Source organism: Hemitrygon akajei, chromosome 1, assembly GCF_048418815.1.
Source record: "Hemitrygon akajei chromosome 1, sHemAka1.3, whole genome shotgun sequence".
Lineage (NCBI taxonomy): Eukaryota > Metazoa > Chordata > Chondrichthyes > Myliobatiformes > Dasyatidae > Hemitrygon > Hemitrygon akajei.
In genome coordinates, this window is record NC_133124.1 from 5564605 (window position 1) to 5586316 (window position 21712).

Consider the following 21712-nt stretch of genomic DNA (forward strand, 5'->3'; position numbering starts at 1 on the left):
TTGGTATATAATATTTTAACCCATTCTATAAAAGTATCGCCGAATCCAAACTTCTTGAGTGTTGCAGTTAGATAGGGCCACTCTATCATATCGAATGCCTTGTGGCATCTAGAGACACTATAGCAGCTCTATCATCTTTCCCATAATCGGCATACAAAATATTGAGAATTTTGCGAACATTACAAAAGGAGTACCTGCCCGGGATAAATCCCATTTGGTCCGGGTGAATGATATTTGCTATATGCTTACCGAGCCCATTTGCTAACACTAATTATTCTCAGATCATAATTTAGAAGTGCAATGGGCCTATAGCTTCCAGGGTCTGTTTTGTCTTTATCTTTTTTTAGTGAAACACAGATATTTGCTTCACTGAGAGAGGGTAGGAGCCTCTTGTTTTTAAAGGTATCCCAAACCATTCTCAGCAAAGTCGGTGTAAGGACATCTCGGAAGGCTTTGTAGAACTCTGGCCTGATCCCGTCAGGTCCAGCTGCCTTACCGGTGGGAAATGCTTTGATGGCATCCTGTAACTCAGATAGCGAAAATTCCAAATCCAAATTCTCCCTGAAAGCTGCATCTAACTGTGGAAAGTAAAGCAGATCAAAAAACTTATCAAAATCTTCCTGTGTAGCTGTTGATTTGGAGGTGTAAATTTCTGAATAGAACTCACTAAATCGTTTGTTAATATCCTTTAAGTCCGTAAACATCAGGCCAGATTTGGATTTTATTTTGTAAATGGCTCGTTTTGCTTGTTCTCCTTTTAACTGCCTTGCCAATAACTTCTGTGGTTTGTCATCAAACTCAAAATGGCGTTGTTTAAGTTTAAGTAGTATGTTGTCAATTTGTTCCCCTAGAATGGAGTTGTATTCGTATATAAATTTGAGAATATTATTATAATCTGATTGGAGCAAAGAGTTTTTGTAAGCCTGTTCAGCCGCTACTAATTCTTTCTCAATCACTTCCAATCTACCTCGCTTAACCCTTTTCTGTGTTGCTTCATAAGAAATAATTTGTCCTCAGATATACACTTTAAGTGTTTCCCAGAGTGTTGAGTCATTCACCTCGCCACTGTCGTTGGTCTCAAGGAACTGCAAAATGTGCATCGTAGTATATTCTTTAAATGCCTGATCCTTGAGTGAAAAGGGATTAAAGCGCCAGTTATAGGCTTGCTTAGGGAGGGACAATTGAAGATTGAGATTGACAGGACTATGGTCAGATATTATTATGCTGTGATATTTGATGTGGTCAATATGAGAGATTAATCTATAATCAACTGAAAAATAATCGATCCGTGTATATGATCTGTGTACAGGAGAATAAAAAGAATAATTACGGTCAGGTGGGTGTTGTAGTCTCCAAATATCCACCACCTTCTTCAACTTCATCAAATTGTTAAGAATTTGCACAGCAAGAATATTGGGTGGGGGGGGGGCAGAGGACAGCCTATCTAAATAGGGGTCCAGGTAGCAATTAAAGTCACCGCCAATCAATATGTGGCTTGAATCGTTATCTGCGATCAAGTCAAACACCTTACAGAAAACACCTGGATCATCCGAGTTCGGCCCGTAAACGTTTACCAGTGTAATGGGAAGTGAATTGATATGCCCAGTTAAAATTATAAATCTGCCATTTGGATCAATTGTGGATGAGTAAAAATGAAAAAGCACAGTCTTTGGCTTTGGAAGTGAAAGGTGCCTGATAGACCTGTGAAATCCAATGAGCCCTGAGTTTCCTATGCTGTGTGGCTTTAACGTGAGTTTCTTGTAAGAATATAATGTCAGATTTCAGTGACTTCAAATGTGCGAAAGCTTTACCTCGCTTTATTGGGTGACCTAAACCGTGCACATTCCAAGAGAACAAGGATATGGAGTCAAGAGTATTATTCATTTGTGGTACCTTTTACATTATAATAAAATGCAAACTTAACATTCAGTCTGGCAGCCAGCAAAAACCAACAAAAAATAACATGAACAGTTAACAAATATATGAACAAAACCCCCACCCATTGCTTCCCTAAACGAAGCAGAGTTGCCCTCATCCTAATCTGGGACCGCCGGACAAAAGCGGAGAAAAAAAAACCCTCCAACTAACAGCCCCTCATTAGCACACATAGTAAAGAACAAATTGAGGATAGAAAAAAGAACTGCCATAATTAAAGTCTGCCCAGAGCACATTTAGACTCTCTTCATTTATGTTGTGAAAAATAGCCTTTCAAAGTTTTTGGTCTACAAAAGCCTTGGCTTCAGCCAGGTTGCTGAATACTTTCACTTGCCCTTGGTGATGAATATGGAGCTTGGTCGGGAAACGTAACAAATGCCGGACCTCCTTCTTTCTCAGCAGTTGCAGCACCTCACGGAAACTCTGCCGTTGCTCCATAACCTCCGCGGTGTAGTCGGGTAGATTAAGATTCGATGACCTCCGTAATCCATCTTGTGTTGCCTCCCGAGTCGCAGAATCTTTTCTTTCTCTTGTGCGAAATGCACCCTTGCAGTTATCGTTTGGGGCCTTGAGCCTTCCGGTGGTTTGGGCTGTTGTGTGCGGTGTGCTCTATCGATAACGACCGGCTTGGTGAAGTTATCATCCCCCAGCAGCTTAGGGATCAGGTTAGCGACAAATTCAGTCGGCCTCCCTTTCTCCTCACCTTCTGGGACGCCAACAATCTTTATGTTATTGCGTCTGGATCTCCCTTCCAGATCTGAAAGCTTGGCCCGCAGCCTTTTATTTTCTTGCTGCAGCTCGGCGGCTGAAGTTTCCACAACGTGGATTCGCTGCTGGTGGTCGGCGGTCTGATTTTTGGTGTTCGACAGTCTCTCAGTGAGCGCTTGCTGGGCGGACAACAGACTCTGGAAACTGTGCTCAAACTTGTCAAACCGCTCATTGAAGGACTTCAAGAGCTTGTTTAACATTTTCTGCCAAATAAGAGGAAGATCATCTTCCTCTTTAACTGACGACATTTCTGGAGGGTTCTTGCTAGTCTGGTCCCAGCTAACATTAGCTACAGCATCGGCTAGCGGGCAAGCGGCTCCCTTCCTGCCTCGTGCTGTTTTACTGGACATGTTCACGTTACACTTTTTGGTGGCGCAAAAGAGAAACAAACAACAGAGATCTTGCAACAAAAACTGAGAGTCAAGCATTCAAAAAGGCAGTTTTAACTGGTAAAGTTTAGTGTGCCATGAGGAGCTGGAAAAAACACGTCTATACTGCACTCACCTTACTAGTGCCCCCCCCACCCCCCGACAAAACCTACCGCTATTGTTATTTTGTATTGCTGTTGTGGAATCTGTGGAATATTGATGTAATTGCCTTCTCACAACTTTCACCTTTGGATTACAAATATCTCGCATGAATTAACCTGTCCCATTTGAGCAGAACTTTCTTACATACCATCGTAAGACTGTTTCACTTACCACCTAAGCTTGAAGAAGTTTGGGTGTTTATATATTTACACCTAGATATGCATAACACCATTAACTCTTGATTTACCTGGTTTAAGTTACCATATGACGTAGTTACTAATAAAGTAGTGTTTATTAACAGCAAAACCAGACTCCAGGTGTGGTCTATTGCTGCTGATACTTTTACAGGGTTGCGCGTACGTAACATACATAATTCAAAAACACCGACATTAAATTGTGTTCACTTTAAGAAGTGGTATCTGACATAATGTCATCAGTGTAAGGTGACTGAATTTGGTGTGTTGGTAATGGAAGTAAAAGGTTGTAGCTTTTGTTCAGCACATAAAAGGACTCTGGCTTGTTTTATTCACAAAATCCTACAAGGTAGCTGACAGGAAATTATAAAGAAGTGGTAGTTGGGTGGGTTAGTGGCTGGAGGTGTTGATCAGCCTTACTGCTTGAGGAAAGTAACTGGTTTTGAGCCTGGTGGTCCTGGTGTGGATGCTACGTAGACTCCTCCCAGATGGGAGTGGGACAAAGTCCATGACCAGGGTGGGTGGGATCCTTTGTGATGTTACTGGCCTTTTTCCAGCACCTTTCTGTATTCTGTATACCTCCCTGACAGCCGGAAGGCAGTTCTGATTACTTGTTGTGGAGCCATTCCCATTCTTTAAGAAACTAACAACAGGTAACACAGACAAAATGCTGGAGCAACTTTTAAACTGTTTCCTTGCCCTGAGAGGGAGGAGAAGAGAGAAAGGGCAGACGTGCAGGAAATGGCAAAGATACAATGGAAAGCTGTGGCTGAGGGAAAGCCATATTTGAATCACATAGAAAACACTGAATAACATGCAAAATGCTGGAGGAACGCAGCAGGTCAGGCAGCATCTATGGAGAGGAATAAACAGCCAATGTTTCGGGCTGATACCCTAAAGCCAGGTAAGTACCTTCATCATTGATAAGCAGTAAACAGTCTTGGTGTTCTGCTCAGTGTATTGCTTTTGATTTCACTGTATCTACACGTGCATCTTCAATGGGAATCTTATAAACATTATTACATAGTCATTATTCTATTAAATAATATGCTCAGCTGGTGACCGTTCATTTCCATAGATGCAGCCTGACCTGCTGAGTTCCTCCAGCATTTTGTGCATATTGCTCTGTATTTCCAGCATCTACAAAATCTCCTGCACCTATTTAGAAATTGGTGATAACTCAAATAAAGGCAGCAGAAAGGACAGATGAATCTTTCAGCCCATCAATGAATTTGCATAGGTGATTTGCCTGGTGCCTCCAAAGCCGTTAGTTCCTGCGTTAGCCAGACAGGCACCAGTATGCTGCAGCTGTGTTTGCAGGAGACAAAAGCAAACCGCTCCAGGTCTTTGAGTGCAACAGAACTCCACACAACACTGATCAAGAGGCTTTAATCATACCAAATATCTTTAAATGCTTATTTTAAAGGTAACAGCAGCAGACAGGGTTTGTTATAATGTAGTACTTAATTTCAGCATCAACCAAAGTTCAAAGTAAATGTATTATCAAAGCATGGATATATTACCCTGAGATTCACTTCCTTGCAGGCATTTTCAGTGGAACAAAAAAATACTATAGATTACAGATGCACTGTGGAGAGCATTCATCACTGTCAGGTATGGAGGGCCACTGCAAAGGATCGGAAGAAGCTGCAGAAAATTGTGAACTCAGTCAGCTCTGTCAAGGGGAGACTGGACATGCCCCTTCCCATTGCTACCATCAAGGAGGAGATACAGGAGCCTGAATACGCACACTCAGCACTTCAGGACAATGAAATCAATGCCACAAAAAGACAGCATCCATCGTTAAGAACCCACATCACCCAGGACACGCCCTCTTCTCATTACCGCCATCAGGAAGGAGGTTCAGGAGCCTGCAGACACACACTCAACATTTCAGAAACAGCTTTTTCCCCTCCGCCATCAGATTGCTGAAAGGACATTGAACCCATGAACACAACCTCACTATTTTTCACTCTTTCTGCACTACTTACTTAACTTCTCAATATGTATATTTCTTCACTGTTATTTACTGTTTTGTTATGTATTGCAATGTACTGCTGCTGTAAGACAAATTTCACAACATATGCCAGTGATATTAAACTTGATTCAGGAAGGGTATGACAAAGGAGCACATACCAATCCTCATAGAGGGATCAGAAGTGGAGAGAGTGAGCAGCTTCAAGTTCCTGGGTGTCAAGATCTCTGAGGATCTAACCTGGTCCCAACATATTGATGTAGTCATAAAGAAGGCCAAACAGCAGCTATGCTGTATTAGGAGTTTGAAGAGATTTGGCATGTCAATAAATACACTCAAAAACCTCTATAGTTGTACCGTGGAGAGCATTCTGACAGGCTGCATCACTGTCTAGTATGGAGGGACTACTGCACAGGACTGAAAGAAGCTGCAGAAGGTTGCAAATCTAGTCAGCTCTATCTTGGGCACTAGCCTACAAAGTACCCAGGACATCTTTAGGGAGCGGTGTCTCAGAAAGGCAGCATCCATTATTAAAGACCTCCAGCACCCAGGGCATGCACTTTTCTCACTGTTACCATCAGGTAGGAGATACAGAAGCCTGAAAGCACACACTCAGCGATTCAGGAACAGCTTCTTCCCCTCTGCCATCTAATTCTTGAATGGACATTGAAGCTTTGGACACTACCTCACTTTTTAAAATATACAGTATTTCTGTTTTTACACATTTTTAAAATAATTTATTCAATATATGTAATTGATTTACTTGTTTATTTATTATTATGTTTTATTTTTTTTTCTCTGTCTCTGCTAGATTACGTATTGCTTTGAACTGCTGCTGCTAAGTTAACAAATTTCACATCACATGCCGGTGATAATAAACCTGACTCTGACTCAAATGAAAAACTACACATAAACAACGACAGACAAACAACTAATCTGCAAAGGAATATAAATTTAAAATAAATAAATAATGAGAACATGAGCTGGCTGTGGAATCAGTTCAGTGTTGAGGTTCAGGAGCTTTGAAAATTAAGTTTCAGTACTAAATTAAACGGAGTTTACTTTTTCCCTCCCACCCAATATCCCCATGGTAACTCTTTAAAAAAACATGAAGAGATCCTGCAGATGCAAAATGCTGGAGGAACTCAGCAGGTCAGACAGCATTCATGCAGAGGAATAAACATTCAATGTTTCAGGCTGAGATCGTTCATCAGGACTTCAACTGTTTACTCCTCTCCGCAGATGCTGACTGACCTGCTGAGATCCTTCAGCATTGTGTGTGTTCTGCTCTAGATTTCCAGCAACTGTAGAATCTATTCTGTTGAGATTCTGCAGATGCAGATGATCCTGATGAAGGGTCTTGGCCTGTAACATTGACAGTTAATCAATCCCCTCCCATTGCAGATCAAGGTCTAAATTTCAATTAAGTTGAAATGAAGGGGCTAATGTAAAAGGAGCGTTTAATGGCTCTGAGTCTGTACTCACTGGAATTTAGAAGAATAAGGAGGGATCTCATTGAAACCTACCAAATATTGAAAGGTCTAGATAGTGTGGACATGGAGAGGTTATTTCCTATAGTGGGGTTGGAGGGGGTGGGGTCTAGGACCAGAGAGCACAGCCTCAGGATAGAGGGGCGTCCTTTTAGAACAAAGATGAGGAGCAATTTCTTTAGCCAGAGGGTGATGAATCTGTGGAATTCATTGCCACAGATGTCTATGGAGACCAAATCATTGGGTATATTTAAAGCCAAGATTGATAGGTTCTTGATTAGTCAGGACACCAAAGGTTACAAGGAGAATGGGGTTGAGAGGGATAATAAATTAGCCACAATGGTTGAACAGACTTGATGGGTGGATTGGCCTTATTCTATTCCTATGTCTTATGGTCCATAGATGGATGCTGCCTGACCTGCTGAGATCCTCTGGCATTTTGTGTTTTGTTCTTTAAAAAAAAAAGTCAGCTTTGTACAAAAGTGCCAAACATGTGCTCCTCCAAAGTGAGTCAGTATGGTATTCCTTGCAACTTATGTACAGCTCTGGGAGAGAGTTCCAGAAGGTTGAATTACAATCACACTCTTCACCTACCAAACCAAAAGCAAATAGATTATCAGCTATTTTCAGCTGTTTTCTTGGCCACAGTATTTGGCACTAACAGCTGAACTGGTTACACACTGTCTGGTATAGAGGGACCACTACACAAGATCGTAAAAAGTAGCAGAAATTGTACACTCTGCCAGCTCCATCTTGGGCACTAATCTCTATCAAGGACATCTTCGAAAGGCGATGCCTCAGAAAGATGACATCCATCTTTAAGGAGGACCCCCATCACACAGAACATGGACTCTTCCCATTACTATTATCAGGGAGGAGGTACAGGAGCCTGATGATGCACACTCAACTTTTCAACACTAAATTCTTCCCATCTGCCATCCAATTTCTGAATAGACACTGAACCCATGTATTCTGCCTTACTATTTTCCCTCTCTTTTCGCATTACTTATTTTATAATAGATATATGTATAGATGCAAAGATATATAGATGTATCAAAATGGAAATTATCACTCCCTGATCTCTTGCAAATCCAGCTGGGCACCACAGGCATACCCACCCATGTGCCACAAGGAAGATCCCTCATTATTCCCCAAACACTGCTGCGCTTGGAGCCTTGTGGCAGAACCTGGACTACAATGATCTGAGGAATGCCAGAACTCCATCTTCTCAATGCAACGTCCATCGGGGCCAATACCACATCGCAGCCCTCCGCCACACCCTCCCTACTCCATATACATATTTAGAGAGAGAGTGAGAGATTAGACAGCTTAAGGTTTAAAAAAAACCCTGAGGAGCAAATGATCATAATATGATTGAATTCACACTAAAATTTGAGAAGGAGAAGCTAAAGTTCAATGTATCAGTATTACCATAAGACCATAAGATACAGGAACAGAATTAGACCATTTGGCCCTTCGAATCTGCTCCACCATTCAATCATGGCTGATTTTTTTCCCCCTCCTCAGCCCCACTCTCTGGCCTTCTCCCCAAAACCTTTTATACCATGGCTAATCTCTGCCTTAAATACACCCAATGGCCTGACCTCCACAGCTGCCTGTGATAACAAATTCCACAAATTCTCCACCCTCTGGGTAAAGAAATTTCTCTACATCTCTGTTTTGAAAGGGCACCCTCTATCCTGAATCTGTGCCTTCTTGTCCTAGACTCTCCCACCATGGGAAACATCCTTTCCACATCTACTCTGTCTAGGCCTTTCAACATTTGAAAGGTTTCGATGAGATTCCTCCTCATTCTTCTGAATTCCAGTGAGTATCAGCCCAAAGCCATCAAATGATAACTCTTTCATTCCCAGCGTCATCCTTGTGAACCTCCTCTGAACCCCTTCCAATGCCAGCATATTCTTTCTTAGATGAGGAGCCCAAAATTCTTCACAATACTCAAGGTGAGGCCTCACCAGTGCCTTATCGAGACTCAGCATTTCATCCCTGCTCTTTCTTATATTGTAAACCTCTTGAAATGAATGCTAACATTGCATTTGCCTTCCTCACCACCAACTCAACCTGCAAGTTAACCTTTAGGGCAGGGGTGGCCAACCTTTTACATTCCATGCATCAATTTTTTCACACACGAGTTCGGATGCGATTTTTTCTCACACGAGTTCTATATTAACATATTTTTACAAGAATTGAATGAGGGTACAAGAGTTGCATGGCACATTTGAACTTGTGAGTGAAAAAATTGACACATGGAATGTAAAGGGTTGACCACCCCTACTTTAGGGTGTTTTGCTCAAGGACTCCAAGTCCCTTTACATCTCAGATTTTTCTCTGTGTATAGAAAATAGTCCGCACATTTATTTCTTCTATCAAAATGCATAACCATGCATTTTCCAACATTGTATTTCATTTGCCACTTTCTTGCCCGTTCTCCGAAACTGCCTAAGTCCTTCTGCAGCGTACCTGTTTCTTCAACCTGCCCCTTCACCAATCTTAATATCATCTGCAAATTTGGCAACAAAGCCATCTATTCCATCATCTAAATCATTGACATACAGCATAAAAAGAAGGGGTCCCAACACCAACTCCTGCGGATCACCACTTGTCACTGGCAACCAACCAGAAAAGGATCCTTTTATTCTCACTCGCTACCTCCTACCAATCAGCCAATGTTCTAAGCATGCTAGTAACTTTCCTGTAACACCGTGGTCTCTTAACCGTGTAGCACCTTGTCAAAGACCTTCTGAAAATCCAAATATACAACATTCACTGCATCCTCTTTATCTATTCTACTTGTAATCTTATCAAAGAATTCCAACAGATTCATCAGGCAAGATTTTTCCTTAATGAAACCATGCTTTGTCCTGTCTTGTCCTGTGTCACCAAGTACTCCATCACCTCATCCAACAATTGACTCCAACATCTTCCCCAATCTTGAGATTGGGCTAACTGGTCTATAATTTCCTTTCTACTTCCTCCACCCTTTCTTAAAAAGTGGAGTTACATTTGCAGTTTTCCAGTCCTCCAGAACCATGCCAGAGTCCAATGATTTTTGAAAGATCATTACTAATGTCTCCACAATCTCTAACGCTACTTCTTTCAGAACCCTAGGGTGTGTTTTTCAGCTTTTTGAGCACATTCGCCTTTGTAATAGTAACTGCACTCACTTCTCTTCCCTCACACCTTTCAACACCTGGCACAGTTAGTGTGCTCTACAGTGAAGACAGAGACAAAATACTCATTTAGTTCTTCTGCCATCTTCCTTGTCCTCCATTATTATTTCTCCAGCCTCAGTTTCTAGTGGTCCTATATCTACTCTCATCTTTCTTATTTTTTTGCATACTTGAAAAAGCTTTTACTATCCACCTTGATATTGGTTGCTAACTTGTTTTCATATTCTTCTTTTCCCTCCTAATGACTGCTATAGTTACTTTCAATGGGTTTTTAAAAACTTCCCAATCCTCTATCTTTCCACTAATTTTTGCTTTGTTGTATGCCCTCTCTTTTGCTTTTACATTAGCTTTGACTTCCCTTGTCAGCCACAGTTGTATTATTTTGCCATTTGTGTATTTCTTTGTTTTTGGAATATGTCTATCCTGCACCTTCCTAATTTTTTCCAGAAACTCACACCATTACTGCTCCACTATCATTTCTGCCAGCATCTCCTTCTAAGTTACTCTCATAACACTGCAATTTCCTTTACTCCTCTGAAATTCTTCTATGTGAGACTTGACTTTCTCCCTATCAAACTTCAAATTGTACTCAATCATATTGTAATCACTGCCTCCTAAAGGTTCCAGTACCTTAAGCTCACTAATCATTGCATAACACCCAATCCAGAATAGCTGATCACCTAGTAGGTGCTCTACAAAGCACCTCATAGGCATTCAACAAATTCACTCTCTTGACCCCTCATTCTTCCGAATTCTAGTGAATACAGGCGCAGAGCTATCAAATTCTCTTCATATGATAAGCTGTTCAGTCCTGCAGTCGTTTGCATGAACCTCCTTTGAACCCTCTCCAGTTTCAGACCTTGATAGAGTGGATGTGGAGAGGACATTTCCTATGGTTAGAGAGTCTAAGACAAAAGGACACAGCCTCAGAATAGAGGGGCGTCCTTTTAGAATGGAGACGAGGAGGAATTTCTTTAGCCAGAGAGTGGTGAATCTGTGGAATTCTTTGCTACAGGCAGCTTGGAAGCCAAGTCATTAGGTATATTTATGGCAGAGGTTTATAGATTCTTCATCACTCCTGATGAAGGGTTTTGGCCCGAAACGTCGTCACTACCTCCTCCCATAGATGCTGTCTGGCCTGCTGAGTTCTGCCAGCATTTTGTGTTTTTATTTATAGATTCTTGATTGATCATGGCATGAAGGGATTTGGGGAGAAGTCAGGAGACTGGGACTGAAAGGAAGTTGGATCAGCAGTGATGAAATGGCAGAGCAGACTCGATGGCCAAATTCAGCTCCTGTATTTATGGTCTTATTTTTATTGTAATTTATACTATTTTAATATTAGGTATTACAATGTCCTGCTGCCTCTCAACAACAAATTTCTCGACCTGTGCCAGTGCTATAAAACCTGATTCTGAAATAATTTTAGAAATGAGGGGGAGGGAAAATGAGGTGAAACGAGGACAAAGACTGGGCGTAGCGCCGATCAAATTGGATTTTTCCACTGACAACAGGAACTGAGCGACTTTTCCCGGAAGGCGCCTATTCACCTGTTGAAGGACTTCTTCCAGAGGTTCCGCTGTCATCAGATTTTCCACTGTAATGCCAGTGTGTTCAGTGTATCGCTCCGTTAACTCCGAGTCATTAGGCTTTACGAACGTTTTGTGTATGACCCCTGCCTGGAAAATGCATATATCAAATCTCTGGTTAAACGTACTATCTTCCGCGGATTCGCACGCTGTGTACTAGTAAGGATCCCATCGAAAACTATCGAATATTGAAAGGTCCTGACAGAATGGATGTGGAGAGAGTGGGGGGCTCTTGGACCAGAGGACACAGCCTCAGAATAGGACAGGGGTTCCCTACCTGGGATCCACCAACCCCTTGCTTACTGGTATTGGTCCATGGCATAAAAAAGGTTGAGCGCCCCTGGGATAGAGGGAACGTCCATTAGAACAGAGATGGAGGAACTTCTTTAGCCAGAGCTGACGAATCTGTGGAATTTATTGCCACAGGCGGATGTGGAGGCCAAGTTATTGGGTATATTTAAAGCAGAGTCCGATATATTCTTGATTAGGGTGTCGAAGGTTACGGGGAGAAGGCAGGAGAATGGGATTGAGAGGGATAATAAATCAGCCATGATGGAATACAGAGCAGGCACGATGGGCCAAATGGCCCAATTCTGCTCCTGTGTCTTCTGGTCCCTCAACATTTCAGAGTGCAAGCGAAATCGGTCCCTACCTTTCGGTTTACCAAGTCCACTACTTGCCACAACAAAAGCACCAGCTCTTTCTCGTCAGATCCCAGCTTTCTGCCGTGCGCCCCGGCCGTCGCCCCGAATAAAACCACCAGGTAATCCAGAGACGCTGTCATGTTCCACCATGTAGAGTCAATCCAAGTCCGCAAATCAGCCCCGCGCAAGCGGTTCCCCTTCCGCAGTTAAAAGTAAATCAGCGGGAGAGGAGACACACCACACCTGCAACCCTCCTAACTGGAGGAAGCGATCGCCATACCTTCAGCTTGCGCGCGACCCATGCAAATAAATTGGGCTTCCTTTAATACTTTTCTCCCCCACTTTTATTTACCTGCCCACACACTACGCGAGTCTGGAAACAGATACCTGGCTCCCAAAAGAGGCAAAACCATTGGCTGCTTTAGTGCAGGTACGTGGCACTGTGATCAAGCATGACCGAGCTACTCTGCATTGGCTTCCTGTGTCGTTTAGGATTGATTTTAAAGTTCTCTTACTTGTTTTAAAAACGCCTCAATGGTCTGGGACCGGACTACATTACAGAATCGTTTTCATTTTATAATTCTGCTCAGCTCTCAGGACTTCTTCCGCCAGTCTCTTAAATTTAAACGATATCCCTCAGAAGATAAGTGACAAGTCAGCTTTTTAAAGCTGTGCTCCTAACTTGTGGAACTCAATACCTAAAACTATAAGGGATGCAGACTCAATTGACACTTTTAAACGCTAGTTCCAAACCTATTCATTTATCCTTGCTTTGAAGTAACATCTTTTTGTCTTTTATTTTCAGGTTAAATTTTATATTTCTATTTTTTAATATTTGCATTCTATTCCATTGTAAAGCACTTTGAATTCATCAAAGGTATGAAAAGTGCTCTATAAAGGGGTGATTGATAAGTTTGTGGCTTAAGGTAGAAGGAGATGAGTTATACAGCTCTGTTACATGCACATGCTGGTCAACTCTTTGAGTGATTATGCAGAAAGTTCAAAGTTAATAACTCACCTTAGGCCACGAACTTATCAATCAACCCTGATGAGTTAACTGATGAGCTATTAACTTTCTGTATAATCACTCAAAGAGTTGACCTGCATGTGCATGTAACGAGAGCTGTATAACTCATCTCCTGCTATCTTAGGCCACAAACTTATCAATCACCCATCTGTGGATACTTTCTGGAGGTCCAAGTTCCATATGCTCCACGACCGCTGGACTAAGTGAGTAAATGTAGGAGGGGACTATGTTGAAAAATATATGTGCTAGGTTTTCTAAAATGGATTCCTTCCACCTTAGGCCATGAACTTATCAATCACCCCTTGTGAGATTCTTATTATTGTTGTATTTTTTTTCTCAGCTCAGCCGGTGAATCCTGAGGTGAAACCCAAGCACACTTATTTATCAACTGCTGGGAACTTTCGGACTATTCTAGTGATGTTTAGTATTGTGGCTTCTGAGGATTTACATAGATATTCCTGTGTAGGTCTGATCGTTTAATGCTATTTTGTAGTGACTTTGGGAATGACACTAGTTGTAGATATTACCATTGGGACAATGTATACCCTGTTCATGTTCCATAGTCTTTCAATATCCTCAGCATATTTCTGGTGTTTTTCACTTGTTGATTTCTGTATGTATGTGTGTTTGGAATGGCAGTATCTATTAAATAAGTTGTTCTTGCTTGCTTATCTTGTAATATTATATCTGGATGGTTATTATGGGATGTCCTATCTGCCATGATAGATCAGTTGTAATATAATTTGTAGGACTCTGATTCTAAAACATTATTATTACAATTATTAAGTGCAGCATTCTACATTGATGAGTTGTTCAATCTGGAAGGGGAAATGAGGATATAGATTCACCTCTGCTGCATGGTAACAGGCTACCAGAGAGGTTAAGCTCACACATTTAAACATAGATACAGAGCAAGTGTCTCCACGCTACCTGAATCAAAATAACATGCCCACAACTCACTAACCTTAATTTGTACGTCTTTGCAGTGTGAATGGAAACCGGAACATCCAGAGCAAACCCCACGGTCAAGGGGAGAACACACAAACTCTTTACAGGCAGCTGCAGGAATTGAACCCCGATTGCTAGCACTGTAAAGTGTTACACTAGCCACTACTCGAAGTAGCCAACATGGAGCTGAGAATGAAAGTGTCTCAGAATTACTACCAAAGCCATACAGAACTTGGAGGATAATTCAAATTAACACATGGTATACAGGAAATCTTTAAATGCTTGGGGGAAACTGAGACCAATTCTGAGAGAGGTGTGGCATGTACAGATTTAAAAAGATAAAGATTAGTTCTATTTGTCACAGGTACAGTGAAACACAATATTTGCATCAACAACCAGCACAATCCGATGTGCTTGGAGGCAACCCATGAGTGTCACCTTGTGTCTGCTGCCAGCATAGCAAGCTCAGAGATGGAGCATCGACGCAGTTACTGGGAGAGAATTCAAACTCCTTACAGACAGTGCTCGGAATAGAACCCCAGTGGCTGGCCCTGTAAAGAGCTATGCTAAACGCTATACTGCCAGGTCAGGCAAGTTATACTTCAGTCACTCCAGACCAAAATCCTTGTAGGGGAGTCAGATTGTATGGTTGGAAGATGGGGTTCTGAATCAGAATCAGATTTAATATCATTGGCACATGTTGTGAAATATGTTGATTTGTGATAACAATATACCATAGGATATAAACAAAATTAAACTAAATTATTAGTGTGAAAAGAGAGCAAAAAAATCAAGCAATAGTGAGGTAGTGTATATGTGTTCATTGTCCATTCAGAAATCTGATGGTGGTGGGGAAGAAGCTGTTCCTTAAATGTTGAGTGTGTATTCATGATGGAGCTGACTGGGTTTAAAACTTTCTGCTCCTCCATACCAGACAGTGATGCAGCCAGTTAGAATGCTCTCCGTGGTACACCTGTAGAAATTTGCAAGTGTCTTTGGTGACATATCAAGTCTCTTCAAACTCCCAATTAAGTATAGCCACTCTTGAGCTTTCTTTGTAATTGCATCAATATGTTGTGCCCAGGATAGATCTTCAGCGATGTTGATAACCAGGAACTTGAAGCTGCCCAGTTTTGTCACTGCTGTTCCTTTGATGAAGACTGGTGTATGTTTCTTTAAGTTTTAAGTCCACAATCAATTCCTGGGTCTTACTGACGTTGAGTGTAAGGTTGTTGTTGCGACAACACTCATCTAGCTGAACTATCTCCTGTGTGCCTCCTCTTCATCATTTGAAATTTTGATCTCTTGAAAGGTTCACTCTTTTCCTTTTTCCATTTCATGTCAAGTCTAATTTAATGCCTTCAAAATTCAATGCTGATCAGAGATAGTATCATGGCTGCAGAAAACGAGGAAGTCATTGACAGAATATCTACTGAGTCTCTGTGGGTGGAAATTAGGAACAGGAAAGGGTCAATAACTCGACTGGGTGTTTTTTATAGACCACCCAATCGAAACAGGGACATCGAGGAGCAGATAGGGAGACAGATTCTGGAAAGCTGTAATAATAACAGGGTTGTCGTGGTGGGAGATTTTAATTTCCCAAAATTTGATTGGCATCTCCCTAGAGCAAGAGGTTTAGATGGGGTGGAGTTTGTTAGGTGTGTTCAGGAAGGCTTCTTGACACAATATGTAGATAAGCCTACATGAGAAGAGGCTGTACTTGATCTGGTATTGAGAAATGAACCTGGCCAGATGTCAGATCCCTCAGTGGGAGAGCATTCGGAGATAGTGATCAGAATTCTATCTCCTTTACCATAGCACTGGAGAGGGATAGGAACAGATAAGTTAGGAAAGCATTTAATTGGAGTAAGGGGAAATATGAGGCTATCAGGCAGGAACTTGGAAGCATAAGTTGGGAACAGATGTTTTCAGGGAAAGTATAGCAGAGGTACGTTCGAATGAGACAGGGAAAGGATGGTAGGGTACAAGAACCATGGTGTACAAAGGCTGTTGTAAATCTAGTCAAGAAGAAAAGAAGAGCTCACGAAAGGTTCAAAAAACTAGGTAATGATAGAGATCTAGAAGATTATAAGGCTAGCAGGAAGGAGCTTACGAATGAAATTAGGAGAGCCAGAAGGGGCCATGAGAAGGCTTTGGAGAGCAGGATTAAGGAAAACCCAAAGGCGTTCTACACGTATGTGAAGAGCAAGAGGATAAGGTGTGAGAGAATAGGACCAATCATGTGTGACAGTGGAAAAGTGTGTATGGAACCAGAGGAAATAACAGAGGTACTTAATGAATACTTTACTTCAGTATTCACTATGGAAAAGGATCTTGGTGATTGTAGGGATGACCTGCAGTGGACTGAAAAGCTTGAGCATATAGATATTAAGAAAGAGGATGTGCTGGAGCTTTTGGAAAGCATAAAGTTGGATAAGCCACCGGGACCGGACAAGATGTACCCCAGACTACTGTGGGAGGTGAGGGAGGAGATTGCTGAGCCTCTGGTGATGATCTTTGCATCATCAATAGGGGCGGGAGAGGTACTGGAGGATTGGAGGGTTGCACATGTTGTTCCCTTATTCAAGAAAGGGAGTAGAGATAGCCCAGGAAATTATAGACTAGTGAGTCTTACTTCAGTGGTTGGTAAATTGATGGAAAAGATCCTGAGAGGCAGGATTTCTGAACATTTGGAGAGGCATAATATGATTAGGAATAATCAGCATGGCTTTGTCAAAGGCAGGTCATGCCTTACGAGCCTGATTGAATTTTCTGAGGATGTGACTTAACTGGTTGATGAAGGAAGAGCCATAGATGTAGTGTATATGGATTTCAGAAAAGCATTTTATAAGGTTCCCCATGCAAGGCTTATTGAGAGAGTAAGGAAGTATGGGATCCAAGGGGTCATTGCTTTGTGGATCCAGAACTGGTTTGCCCATAGAAGGCAAAGAGTGGTTGTAAACATGTCATGTTCTGCATGGAGGTTGATGACTAGTGGTGTGCCTCAGGGATCTGTTCTGGGACCCCTTCTCTTTGTGATTTTTATAAATGATCTGGATGAGGATGTGGAGGGATGGGTTAGTAAATTTGCTGATGACACAAAGTTTAGAGGTATTGTGGATAGTGTAGAGGGCTGTCAGAGGTTACAGCAGGATATCAATAGGATGCAGAACTGGGCTGAGAAGTGGCAGATGGAGTTCAACCCAGATAAGTGTGAGGTGGTTCATTTTGGTAGATCAAGTATGATGGCAGAATATAGTATTAATGGTAAGACTGTTGACAGTGTGGAGGATCAGAGGGATCTTGGGGTCGGATTCCATAGGACTCTCAAAGCTGCTGTGCAGGTCGACTCTGTGGTTAAGAAGGCATACGGTTCATTGGCCTTCATCAATCATGGGATTGAGTTTAGGAGCCAAGAGATAATGTTGCAGCTATATAGGACCCTGGTCAGACCCCACTTGGAGTTCTGTGCTCAGTTCTGGTTGCCTCACTACAGGAAGGATGTGGAAACAGTGCAGAGGAGATTTACAAGGATGTTGCCTGGATTGGGGAGCGTGCCTTATGAGAACAAGTTGAAAGACCTCAGCCTTTTCTCTTTGGAGTGATGGAGGATGAGAGGTGACCTGACAGTGGTATATAAGATGATGAGAGGCATTGATCATGTGGATAGTCAGAGGCTTTTTCCCAGGGCTGAAATGGCTGGTACGAGAGGGCACAGTTTTAAAGTGTTTGGAAGTAGATACAGAGGAGATGTCTGAGGTGAGTTTTTTACGCAGAGAGTCATGAGTGCATGGAATGGGCTGCCGGTAACGGTGTTGGGGGCGGATACAATAGGGTCTTTTAAAATACTCCTGGATAGGTACATGGAGCTTAGAAAAATAGAGGGCTATGGGTAACCCTAGGTAATTTCTAATGTAAGTACATGTTTGGCACAGCATTGTGGGCCGAAGGGCCTGTATTGTGCTGTAGGTTTTCTATGTTTCTAAAACACTCTCCAGCTGTGAGTTTTTCTACTTGCCTTTCATTTTATTTACTCTTTACAATCCATGTTTCTGTTTAGGTACTCTGTCGTATTTGATCTCTGATAGCTCTTTGGAGGCCAACCTTGAGATTAATTTTCCTGTGGACATACTCAATAAATCCATACAATAATAGCCATAACAGAATCAATGAAACACCACACCAAATTGGAACGTTTCACTGATGGGGGAAGTGAAGCTGAGTGACGATGAATTGAATTGAATTAACTTTATTTCTTACATCCTTCACATACATGAGTGAAAATCTTTACGTTACATCTCTGTCTAAATGTGCAATGTGCAATCATAGCAATTTATAATAATTGATAATAATAGAAAAATCAATGTAATATAGAGTACACGCAAGTCAGCGTGAGTTAATCAGTCTGATGGCCTGGTGGAAGAAGCAGTTCTGGAGCCTGTTGATCCAGGCTTTTATGCTGTGGTACTGTTTCCTGGATGGTAGCAGCTAGAATAGATTGTGGTTGGGGTGACTTGGGTCCCCAATGATCCTACTGGCCCTTCTTACACACCTGTCCTTGTAAATGTCCTGAATCATGGGAAGTTCACAACTACAGATGCGTTGGGCTGTCTGTACCACTCTCTGTAGAGTCCTACAATTAAGGAAGGTACAGTTCCTACACCAGGCAGTAATGCATCCAGTCAGGATGCTGTCAATTGTGCCCCCATTGAACGTTCTTAGGACTGGAGGCCCATACCAAACTTTTTCAACTGTCTGAGGTGAAAGAAGCACTGTTGTGCCTTTTTCACCACACAGCTGGTGTGTACAGACCATGTGAGGTCCTCAGTGATGTGGATGCTGAGGAACTTAAAGCTGTTTACCTTCTCAACCCCAGAGCTGTTGATGTCAATAGGTGTTAGCCCATCTCCATTCCTTCTGTAATCCACAACCAGTTCCATTGTTTTTGCGAAATTGAGGGAGAGGTTGTTTTCTTGATACCACTGTGTCAGAGAGATGATTTCTTCCCTGTAGGCCACCTTGTTATTATTTGAGATTAGGCCAATCAGTGTAGTGTCGTCGGCAAATTTAATTAGCAGATTAAGCTGTGGATGGTGACACAGTCATGGGTCTACATGGAGTAAAGGAGAAGACTTAGGACACAGCCCTGGCGGGCTCCTGTATTGAGAGTCAGAGGGATGGAGGTGAGGGAGCCCACTCTTACCACCTGCCAGCGATCTGACAGGAAGTCCAGGATCCAGCTGCACAAGGCAGGGACAAGGCTGAGGTCTCTGAGCTTCCTGTTGAGCCTGGAAGGAATTATTGTATTGAATACTGAACTGTAGTCCAAGAACAGCATTCTCACATAAGTATCCTTCTTCTCCAGATGTGTAAGGATGGTATGTAGAGCAATGGCTTTTGTGTCATCTGTCAATCGGTTGTGTCGGTAGTCAAATTGTAGGGGGTCCAGTTTGCATGATGCAGATGTAATCCTTGACTAGCCTCTCAAAACATTTGCTTATTATTGAGGTGAGTGTGACAGGACGCCAGTCGTTCAGGCATGTTACCATGGTGTTTTTTGGTACAAGGACAATGGCAGATAATTTGAAGCAGGAGGGCACTCTACACTGGGAGAGGGAGAGATTAAAAATATCTGTAAACACACCTGCCAGTTGTGCTGCACACATCCTGAGTACTCACCCTGGGATGCCATCCGGTCCCATAGACCTGTGAATGTCCACTCATTGGAAACATCTGCGTACCTCAGCCTCAGAGATGACCAGGTTGTAGGTTGTAGCGGTGGCTTTCCTCGAAGGCTCAGAGTTAGTGACATACCGAGCGTAAAAGCGATTGAGCTCATCTGGGAGAGAGGCCGCAATGTTGGCGGCACCACAACGTTTGGCTCTGAAGTCTGCGATGGTATGGAACCCTCGCCACAAGTCACGTGTGCTATTCATTGTGAGTCTTGACACAATCTTGTCCCTGTGTTGTTGTTTCGCAGCTTTGATAACTTTGTGCAGATTATAACTGATTTTCTTGAGTTCCTGCTGATTGCCGGCAATGTAGCTCAATGTCGCGCAGTAAGTGCTGCTCGCAAGGAACTATTGATCCAGGGTTTCTGGTTCGGGAAGACCCTGACCGACTTCTGGGGGACAACATCGTCGATGCACTTCCAGATGAAGCACGTGACTCCATCCGTGAACTCGGAGACATCTTCATCCTCATCAAGTTATCCCCTTTGGTTCAATAGCCTGATGGTGGAGGGTAGTAACTGTTCCTGAACGTAGTGTGTGGACCCTGATGCTCCTGTACTTTCTTCCTGGTGGCTGCAACAAGAAGAGAACATGTCCTGAGTGCTGGGGATCACTGATGATGGATGTTGCTTTCCTGTGGCAATGCTTTGTGTAGATATGCTTTGTGGTGGGGAGGGCTTTACCCAAGAAGGACTGGACCATATCCACTACTTTCTGTAGGATTTTCCATTCAAGGGTATTGGTGTTTCCTTTCCAGGCCACGATAAAACTAGTCAATATACTCACCACTGCACATCTATAGAAGTTTGTCAAGGTTTTAGATGTCATGCCAAATTTTCACAAACTCCTAAGGAAGTTGAGGAACTGCCATGCTTTCTTTGTAATTGCAGTTACGTGCTGGGCCCAGGACAAGTCTGACCCTCTCCACCTCTGATCCTCTGATAAGAATTGGCTCATGAACATCTGATTTCCTTCTCCTGAAGTCAATATCAGCTCCTTGGTCTTGCTGTCTTTGAGTAAGAGGTTGTTGTTTTTATGGTACCATTCCCCTCTTCCTTTCCCAGTCCTAATGAAGGGTCTCAGCCTGAAATGTTAATTTGTTCATTTCCCTCCACAGTTGCTGCCTGACCTGCTGAGTTACTCCAGCATTTCGTGGTGTTGCTCCAGATTTCCAGCATCTGCAGGATCTGAGTTCACACGTAATTTCCTTTCCCTCTCACCTGGGCTTGCCTATCACCAGCCCCACTTCTTGTCACACAATTATAGGGAGGCCCATCTCCTAAAGTAGTTCTTGATCCGTTTCACCTTAATGTCATCATTAACGTGCAATCTCTCCATGGACCTGCTGAGTTCCTCCAGCATTTTGTATATGTTGCTGTAGTTTTCAAGTATTTGCAGAATCTCCTGTGTTTGAGTTCCTCTTGCACTACATTGACCTCCTGGGTACATGTGAGTTGATGTCAACTTTCAAAGTAAACTTACTATCAAAGTACATATACTGTACGTCTATATAAACAACCCTGAGATTCATTTTCTTGCGAGCATTCACTGTAAATCCAAGAAGCATAATAGAATCAATGAAAGACCGCACCCAACAGGATGGACAAATAACCAATGTGCAAAAGACAACAAACTGTGCAAATACTGTACAACAGAAAAAATAAATGATCAGAATCAGAATCAGGTTTA

At 42.4% G+C, this 21712-nt stretch overlaps 1 protein-coding gene across 3 annotated transcripts in view; it reads right to left on the reverse strand.

The window, feature by feature from the left end:
• Positions 1 to 12663, reverse strand: part of esrp1 (epithelial splicing regulatory protein 1) — a 107990-nt gene extending 95327 nt beyond the window's left edge. For all 3 annotated transcript variants that reach the window (XM_073025970.1, XM_073026053.1, XM_073025886.1), the window contains exons 1-2: positions 12325 to 12663; positions 11634 to 11762 (exon numbers count right to left, since the gene is read on the reverse strand). In XM_073025970.1, coding sequence (XP_072882071.1) covers positions 11634 to 11762; positions 12325 to 12456 — 261 coding nt within the window. In that variant the 5' untranslated portion in view covers positions 12457 to 12663. The remainder of the gene's footprint in view (positions 1 to 11633; positions 11763 to 12324) is intronic.
• Between the last annotated feature and the right edge of the window lie 9049 nt (positions 12664 to 21712).